We start from the raw sequence: 9,916 nt of genomic DNA, 5'->3' as shown, positions 1-9,916 counted from the left end.
TTATAATGTTACGGTCAATCCCACTATTCGTTGGTAAAATATTAGCCCAAAAGTTGGCGGTGGGTGGTGATGATTAGCAGCTATCCCTCCAGTTTTACATTGATAAATTAATGAGAGCTAGCGCATATAGCTCTCGTGTAGCTTTGCGTGAAATTCAAACCAAACCAAACCAAACAATCCAGAATTTCGCAAAAGGTAATCATGGGCTATCTCCTAATATTGAGCGTGTGTTTGGAGAAACGGGTCGTAAGTTGTGAATCTACGGAATTATTTTATGGACACGTCAACCCCTACATATCACGCCCAGTTTATTTTGAGGCGGAAGTAGAAATGAATTGATCTATTTACCTACTTTTTGTTTTCCAAGAATCTCTTCTAGATCGATATATCTTGATCCACGTTCTGTTTTAATAATTTTGTGAAGCATACGTATTACAATTTGTGTTGTTGTTATAGAAAGTGTATGACTAATAATAACTTATAAGTTAATATTTAAACATGACTGTTGATGGATAACCACGTATAAGTTGCTACACTTTTTTTTTAAACACGTTTGTGCTTTTTAAACGTTTCAGGCATGGCTGATGCGCACGCTCAGCTGTCGCCTTTGTATATAACAAGTTTCAGCATAACGAAAGAGGGAAATCCGTGCTATTAGCTGTTAGTACCTATTGTCGCATGGTAATGTATTTTTAAGTATTTAATTTACAGAACATGTCTCCTGACGAAAAAGGGTAACAAATATATTAAAGAAGAAAATGGACAAAGAATCAATTCATAGTGGTCATTTTATGGTGTCCGAGATTGACGAAGAAGAAGATTCACCTGCAATCCTTACTGTTTACGAGTCAGCTGATATCAACACCGCCTCTGTAGCGTCCCGGCAGGTTAAGGTCAGGGGTTATAACTTCAATGAAGCATGTAAAGAAACTTCAAAAAATTACTGTTTCGCTTCTCGAAGCTCTCATTCAATAGAAATTGACGCATCATTAACAAAACTTTTCGATTGTATGACATTAGCGTACTGGTGAGCTACAGACTTTTGTATTTTGTTTTTTAATTTTAGTAAATTTCTTGTTTCAACTAGTTAAGTAGCTTACAATCGGTTTACGCGAGATTTTAATAAACTGTAAAGTGTAACACAACATAGTCGCTCACTGGCTGGTGTTGTGTAAAATAGTCAGGTCACGCAAAGTTAGACATCTGCTAGTTTTAAGACTGAACTTATTTTTATGTGGATCTTGTAAAAGTTTTTTTTTCATTTTTTATAAGTTCCATATTTTATAAATTTTACATTTTACAAATGTACAGATTTAAAAACTATCCCAAAGCAATGGTGTTAACGTTATGTTAGTTCTTTGTTGCTGTGTTAATAATTAAATAGATTTGAAATTATTTTTAAAATGTTTGGAACAAAAATAAATGTACCATTATTAGACAAATTAGACAATAGCCTTCATAATTTGATATTGTAGATGTATGTGTGTATAATTTTGTCACTTATAATCTAAATTCAATATTTTTTTATGAATGTATTCCATATAATTTAAGGTATTTGCAGTTTACTACATGTTTTGAATGTTTTTAAGAGTTAAGAAGGTTTATTGGAGTCCACAGTTTTTATATTTTCCTTATTAAGAAAAAATTCAGAAGAATGCGTTTTGGCTGATATTGTTGCTATAAATATAGTATTGATCTAAAGGTTTAGCAGTGGAAGAGTCTGGCTGTTTTATTATTATACTTATGTGCACTGATTAATTTATCTAAAGTGCCTATAAAACAATAAAAGTAAAAAAAAAACAGTAATAGAAAACTGATTAAAAGATATGTTCTATTAGAGAGTGACTATGATTTCATTTTTTATAAAGTGCACATTTGTGTCTATGTTAACTATGATTTTTGTTTTAAATATTTTGGAGACTTCTAATGTAAGGTACATACATATGTGTGTAATTTTTATGTTTTATATATAATTTGATATACTACATCTACAAATATAAACCTAATGGTGAAGATATATTTTGTGATTGTGAAATAAATGTATATATCTATTGAATTTGACAACTTGGACATCTTGAAAGCCTTTAGTAAACCAAAATATGTACAAGCTCCATGCAACTAAAATGTACATGCTTTAGCCTTGAATAGTATGTATTTTAACATAACATAACCTTGCTGTGGCTTTTGATAAAATTTTTGACCTCCTTCATTAAACTTTCACGTTAAAGAAGAGAAGGTCACTGATAATGCATCTGCATTTAGTTGTGTGTTTTTTTAATGTTTTGTTGTTTTTGTTATTTATAGACTATCATACCAGTTGTAGAGATGACTGATGAGCTTTGACATTATGAATTGTGCATGAGAGCTTATATGAACCTACAGTCAGTTAGCTTTTGTTTGGTATTTGTAATGCATATTATCCAGTAAATGTGCTTGGAAAATGAATATTGATAAGGAAATAAATCTTCCCTGAGCTATAACCAGAAATTTTCAAGATAAATATGTTAACCATTTTATTTCTAATTATGCTTTTTATATGATAAAAATATGCATATAGTTCTTATGTTGGATGATTCATGGTTTTCAAGTATAATCAATAGAGTTTTTATTGAAGTGAACAAAGTCATTATTGCTTGATGTAAAAATAAAATAAAAAGGAAAATGTTTGCCTGTATCACATAGGTTTTACATCTATTTGTGTGTGTAGAGCTAAGAATAAATACATGCATACTTCATGAAAAGCCATTTTAGTATGTGTAGATTGAAATCATGTCAATCAGTAAAGATCCTGATAAACTAAACCCAAAAACAATAAAGAAAATATACCATACATATTTTGGCTGACCTGTGAAAAAAATGTTTATATTTTTTCTAATTTTTTATTACTTAAAAAGTGATATCTTAATCTCCAGTTTATTTCAACCTCCCTTGCAGTTCAGGGTCAGACAGATAAGACTATAAGATGTACTTATATCCTTATTCAACTACTAATAAGAAAAAAAAAGTGTTACATGGGTTATTTAAAACATAGAAACTGAGTGTAGAAATAAGTATATTTTAAATTACATATTGAGTATTTGCATTCTGTACTATTAGTAAAATTACAGAGGTTAGCATTCAGGTCCTTCATTTACATCCTGTTACTGCTAAGGAAAAAAAAATGCACTCTGTACTTTGGATCCCTGAGTTCATTACTTGGTTTGACTAACTAAGTCCCACTATTTGTTCAGGCAAGAGTTGACAGTTGATACTGCTGACTAGCCACCTTCCTTCTTGTTTATTGGTTCAAGATTAGGAGTGACTAGTTCAGATAACCTTTGGATATTTTCTGTGAATATTTAAAAACAAACATGTTAATGTTTGTACATTTTTAAAGGCACAGAAACAGCAAAGTGAAACTAATATTGCTGATAGATAAAATTGCAACTACACTTAAACCTCATATTAATTATATTATATTTATACTTTCAACATACAATTTTTATATCTAGCCATGTTCTTATATTAAGTATTTTTAATTTTCTTTTTAAGAATAACATATTTTATACTTTTGTATTTGGTTATAATTCAACTTACATAAAAGAATTTTGTAAATTACTCCTTTTCTGTTTAATGATCAGATGTGTTATGACAGAAAGCTGTGTGTACTTGTTGAAGGGTAGTATGTCATTAAATCTTGTGCAGTAGTACAAAAACCAACATTAATTATTAAAAGTTAAAATAAAACGTACTAGTGTGAAAAATATGTATGATTACTGTTGTGAAACCTCAGGATTTAAAAAACAAACATTTTTGAAAGTCTCGCAGTTGGTTGGATGCATAGCAGTTGTAAAAGTGTTCAGAATGTATTTTTGCAAATACATAGAATTGTGTCAGTGTTGGATATGCAGTACTTTAGTGTGTTATTATTTTGTAATTTAGTATTTAACCTACACTTCATAACAAGACAGTTAAAAGTGATAGTTGTGACAAGTTTTGTTGTGTAACTTGGTGATCAATGTATGAATATAGGTGAGCAAGCAAGTGCAAATTAAGGACTGAAGAAGTAGAAACTAGAGAAAAAGTAAAGTGCAGTTTCGTCAGGAAATCAGTTTGTCAAAGAAAATGTGAAGTTAGCTGGCATGTGAATGATTAGTCATAATGGGCAATATTTTAAAACACGTTTCACAGTTTAATGGAGATGAGGAAAATAATTTGTCTTGTCAGTTGAATACTAAAGTAACTGAATCAGCCTGGGTGGACCTTTGACAAGAAAAGTTATTTAGAATTTGAGATACAACTGTAATGCCTATAGTGTAAATGTTTTTTTGTACAAATGTTTAACTTGTTGTAAATATATGATTTTAAAACAAGTGGAGTGTTTGCTGTTTGTTTATTGTCAAATTTATTGGCAACAAGAAAGACCTCTACTGTAGAAAAATCTTTAGCCCATTCATATTTAAATAACAATCAAACTTATTTTTTTGTTCATTGAAGCAAGTAAAATTGATTGTATTTGATACAGAAATTGTTATAAAATAAATAGTATACATCACAGCTAAAAGAACTCTCATTCAGTCTTAACTAAAAAGTATATCTTTTTTTAGTTATATTCTGATAAAATTTTCTAAATGTTTGTGCAGGAATTCTGCTTGTAGTTAGTTGGTATCCTCACAACCAGGTTGTGAAATATCGTAAACTTTCACTGACCCTTGAGCTTAGGCGAACGTATACTCTACAATTGTCCAACTAGGCTTGAAACACTTGACTTTATTTCTATATAGTGCTTCTATTGAGAAATTTTGTACTTATTTCAAAGTATGGTACAGAGACCCTTTAAATTAGCATGAGTTGAAGGTTTATTTCATTTGAATGATCACCCATGTTGGATAGTGGAATGTGATACTATGGTATTTGTTTTTACTCATTCATATGTGCATGTTTCTTTTTCTCTGCTGTCTGTGTTCAATTTGTTCTCTGTTTAAAAATCCTGGAATCTTTTGTATATTACAAATAATTTATTTTCTACTGAAAAATTAGTCTGAATACCACAAATAAGTTTATTAAATTTCATTTTGATATCATGACCAATGATGTGTTGTAAAGTTTACTATGAATGCATTTATTTTTGTGGTTTAACTCTCTAGTTCTGTTGAGTTTGTAAACCATCATTGTTAGAAAGAACTTCCTGTTATCATTTTGAACTTACAGTGGAAAGGATGATGCTGTGTTTTACGATAAAGACTCAACCTTAGAATGTGGCAAGGGCAAGGAGAGAACATTCTCTGGACAACAATCTTTCATCAACCATGATGAGAGCTATGTCCATGTTCTTGATCATTGCTTAAGGTTGAAAAGTTGTTAGAAAAGAACTTTAGCTACTGAGACTTAACCTCTTCTGATTATCTTGCATGTGCAGAATCATAGGATGGTAAAGATGAGGCAATGACCTGGTTTGAATTATATCCAGGAATAGAAGAAGTAAACAGCAGTTGTAACATCAGCTACTGAGTTTACTTCAAAACAACAACCATGTTTTGTGATGGCCCTTGAAGACTTAGTTGAAGGACAACTCTGACTTCACTATCTCTGTTGCAGTAGAAGCCAGAAAGTATTATAGTGTAGCTACTGTGGTTACAGTTGTCACTATAGGGTCTTAAGTCTCATTTGCTGTGGCTTCACTGCCTATGCAGCAGAGTCAATTTCTCAGAGATGCAAAAACAAAAAAGGAGCTCTGTTTCAACTATCTTACTTGTTCAGTGGATGTCAGAATGTTCACATCTATTAGTATGACATGTTTACACCAAATAATCCTTGTTCTGATTAATATCACAGGAAAATCAATGACAGGTTATTGCTGCAGTTTTTTCCTACTAGTTTAGTAAAGTTTGGTCTGGCTTCTAGTTCATGCAAGTACAGCAATCAGCTCATATTCAGTGTTTCGGTGGTTGGTTTAAACAACCAGTGAACTTGCCATCTTGTGATATGTGCTTATATAAAACATGGATGTTAGGCTAAGTTCTAATGGAAATGGAAACAGCCAGGACTTTACCATGCATAATTTTCAGAAGTTACTACATATTTCTAACTAATAACTTAAAAATAAAATTTACCTTTTGTGTATTTTATAAAAAATTCCACCATGACAAAAGCTTTTTAGATAAACTGAATTATGCATTCGTATTCAACATTTTTGACATCTCTTAATTTTTAATTTTCTTTTATTTTAGTTGTCTAAATTCCAGTACATTCATGTTGATTTGAAACACTGAGGGTCAGTGATATTACTGCCACATTGCAATATGTAGTTGGAGGTCAGAAATCCTGGATCAAAGATTAGAGATTTCTAATATTTTTGCTTCTGTTAATTAAGCTAAGCCTATCCCATTTTGTGTTTCACCATTGTTGTTCCCATGCCTACCTTTACTTCTTGTTCCAGAGTAAATAGCCCTCATGTAGCTTTGTGCAAAATTCAAAACAAACAAACCAAACTCTTTTTGTTCCATATTCCCAACATAGATCAACTAGTTCCACTTTTGAACTTCACTGTTTGGATGCCACAGGAATGATTCTTTTGTTTTCTTTTTCTCTAGTAATTTTTGGTTGGCTTTTGGACTTGTTTTTCTTTTTGCCTGAAGTTTATTCAGGAACCTCCTATTTTAACTTTCTTTTGCATTCTTTCTATTTGTGTATCTTAATCTCTCAGTCAACTTCATATTCGTTTAGAGACTTTTCATAATGACCCTATCGGCTTTACTGAGGCAACTTGCATATACCCATTTTTGCCTTGCTTCTGCCTCTTTTCTTTTTCTATTTTATTCCAGTTACTTTGGTTTCTTTGATTCTGGGATGTACTTTGTCAAGTTTCCTAGCTTTCTAACTTTCACCTCTCACAATTTCTTTTACAGGACCTCTATCTTGCACATCTTCTTTATGATGTTTTTTTGGGATAAATTTTGTACATTGGCAGCTTTTCCACAGTTATGTCTACCATCAGAACCAGAAGGCTCAACTAAGTTCTTCATTGTATATGGTCTTTTGGAGATTCCCTTCTTATGTTCTTTATCCTCTTATTACTATCCAGTGTCACACTTCTTTGACAGCTGGGTGTTAAGGAATCTTGAGACACGTTTTTGGAGTTATCCCTCAGTTTCCTTCCTGTGGGATTTATGGTCTTCTATTTTGTCCACTGATGAACTCCCTTTGCTACAACCTATTGTGTTTCTTAGGTATTTTTTCTTGGGTTTTTTCTTTTCTCTTTACTTCTACTCTCCACTTCCTCTGTTTCAAGTATCGTGGAACAATTCCTCAACCTCACTCTTGGATTTTACTTCCGTGTTTTTAACATTTCCACAGATACTGGGTATTGCTAGCTAGATATCCATTTATTCCATTTTACCCAACTTTAATATTTTCTTGGTTGCAGTTGAGCAGTTTTCTCACTCCTTGGTTGATCTTCTCCCTGATGGTGAATGACTTAATTTAGGGTCCTCATCACGCTTGTATGCTCATCTTTTGTTTCCTTTAGTCCATCTGTAATGGCTAAAATATTGATTCTGAATCCTTTTCTTTGAATTGATTTTAACTTTTTCATTTTCTTTGGGCTGGTGGGTTTTCATTTATAGGTTACAATCTTTATGTCTGTTGTTTCATTACTCTTTGGATATTTAGCATCTGCTTGCCTCTTCCACCATTGCTTAACTTGTTAGAACTTCTCCTTCAGGAGTTACTTTTTTAGGGCTGTATTTTTGGTTCTCTATTTAAGTCTCAACCCCACCATGTTTCTTTACTTGGAGTTTCTCTTATTTTGTATGCAGGACAGGTTCACTCTATTTTTTGGACATTTTGGTATGGGGTTATGTTATTATATTATCTTTATTTCCTGTGTGAGTCTTTTTTTTTTGTGACTTTTTTCTCTTTTTTTGTGACTTTTTTCTTGAGTCTCTCATTCCATTTGGATGTGCCCATTCAATGGCTTACAATGTGTCAATACAGATATCAACTGAGATTCACTGTCCTTTTCAGCTCTCACAGCAGTGGTGGTTTATGTGATTCCACATTAATATTGTAAATTTCTCTTTCACCCATATTACTCTGCTTTACATATGTTTAGAGCCTCCAAGGCTTGGAACTCAGTATGTGGGCTCCTTCAGCTTACATGTGTGGGTTTTCATATCTATAGTGAGTGTGACACAGGTGAAACTTTTCGTTAGCTTTGTTATTGACGACAAGCAATCCTATGAGTACATCTTTTAAATGCATCTGTTCTGGAGGGGTACAGTGCAGGATGTTTAATTTATTACTGGTGTCTGGACTTCAGGGGCAAGACTTATCTGTCTATTTCTTCAAGTTCTTGTGCAGGCTTGCTGTCATCTTCTGTCTCATGTATCTGGTCTTCTTAATATGATCCATTCAGGTATTTCTGTTATTTCTTCTTCCTCTTTCTGGACCTTCTCTTTTGAGTCCATGACTACCCATTTATTTGTTGATCTATCATGTTTTGAATGCTTAGACTCTCACCTAGGACTGGTATCTCCCTACTCTAGTGTTTTCAGATGATTTACACCCACTATGACTTTTGTATCAATACTTTCTTTTTATATTTCCTTCACTTCTTGCTTCTAACAATTTAATATACAAATCCAGACCCTACAGCTCTATCTGAAGATGCTCTATGTTTGTGGTTATACACATTTTATCTTTAGCTGATTTTCTCTTTTCATCTTTGTAGGAGCCACCACTTACTTTTGTCTTTACCTTCTCATGAGACAGGTATATTTTTCTTCCCTTAATTATCTTAAACTTTAGGTAGTTGGAAAAATGTCCTGATATTTTCTCCATTTATCCTTTCTTCCCTATATTGTCATTCAAATTCAACTTGTGTCATTTGTTCTATATAGCTTGTTCATTATTGTTTCACTTGTCCTGCCTTTTTTTAGAGAACTTGCAAATATCTTTACTTACTGGATGATTCCTCTTCCCCTAGTCATTTACTTCCTTCAACTTCACCTGTTTGAATAATACACCCATTCCAACTAGTTTCTTCTTCTGTGAAGGATGAATACTTCTTATTTTTCATGTCTCTTCTTTTCAGGTTTGTCATCGCATTGATTATTTTCCCTCCCTCTGGCTGTCAATGTCCCATGTAAAATCATGTGAATGACTCTTCCTATACAATAATATCCTATTACTTATTCCACAGGTGAATTTTCACCCATTTTAGTTTTTGTTCCCGGTCATTTGCCATTTTCAACTCTTAACTCTGACTCTGACAGTACATTGTTTATTTTTCAGGTCATTTTACTATGTTATGGAGACAGTGGAATGCATTGAATGTTAAGAGTTGTCTCACAGGGAATAGTTACTTAGGATTTGAATTAAGAGAGGAAATAAGAATTCTAAGATAATCCATCCCTGTTTAATAATTGCTTTTGAAATGGAGATTCCTGCAAGACTTCTTTGAACTTAAAAGAAAATGCCTGTCCTTACACTTGGTTTGTGCCTGCTGTATTTAATTGTGGTAACCCATTGCACTTTCTCTCAGTGTGGGTAGTGATTCCAAATGAATGTTTGATGAAAACATCCTATATATTTCTCCACCGCTATCCTTGAACAAATTCTTCACAATTCTATTTCTTCTAGTGGAGTAGGGGAGAACCTTTCCTTGTGCATTCTCAAACTGCTGGATAAGTTGATATGGAGAGTATTTTTTCCTCAGGGTGTGCAATTTGACTAGTACAGCACTGAGTGGATGCACCTCTCAGTGTGAAGTAGGGGTTGAATGTTACCTGGTAGTGTTATATAGGATATCCCTCTGTTTATTATGAATCAAGCTATTCCTGGTAGCTAAGTCTTTCCCATGGGTCTTGGGATCACATTACAATGCAAGTTTAGTATTGCTCACTTTTTGCTATGAGTATTTAAGTGTTTTAGTAGT

At 32.7% G+C, this 9,916-nt stretch overlaps 1 protein-coding gene across 3 annotated transcripts in view; it reads left to right on the top strand.

Moving 5' to 3' along the window:
• Positions 1-364: 364 nt before the first annotated feature.
• LOC143238141 (uncharacterized) overlaps positions 365-9,916 on the top strand; it is a 66,929-nt gene continuing 57,377 nt past the window's right edge. Inside the window, exons 1-2 of one of the 3 annotated variants that reach the window (XM_076478110.1) lie at positions 889-1,027; positions 2,305-2,423. In XM_076478110.1, the coding sequence (XP_076334225.1) occupies positions 2,359-2,423 (65 nt within the window). In that variant the 5' untranslated portion in view covers positions 889-1,027; positions 2,305-2,358. Of the gene's footprint in view, positions 1,028-2,304; positions 2,424-9,916 lie in introns of all 3 variants that reach the window. The other 2 variants (XM_076478109.1, XM_076478108.1) reach the window with 2 other exon arrangements.

This window comes from Tachypleus tridentatus, chromosome 13 (genome assembly GCF_004210375.1).
Source record: "Tachypleus tridentatus isolate NWPU-2018 chromosome 13, ASM421037v1, whole genome shotgun sequence".
Classification (NCBI taxonomy): Eukaryota; Metazoa; Arthropoda; class Merostomata; order Xiphosura; family Limulidae; genus Tachypleus; species Tachypleus tridentatus.
Note: the sequence above shows the minus strand (reverse complement) of the source record. Positions and strands in the feature narration are given on the sequence as shown.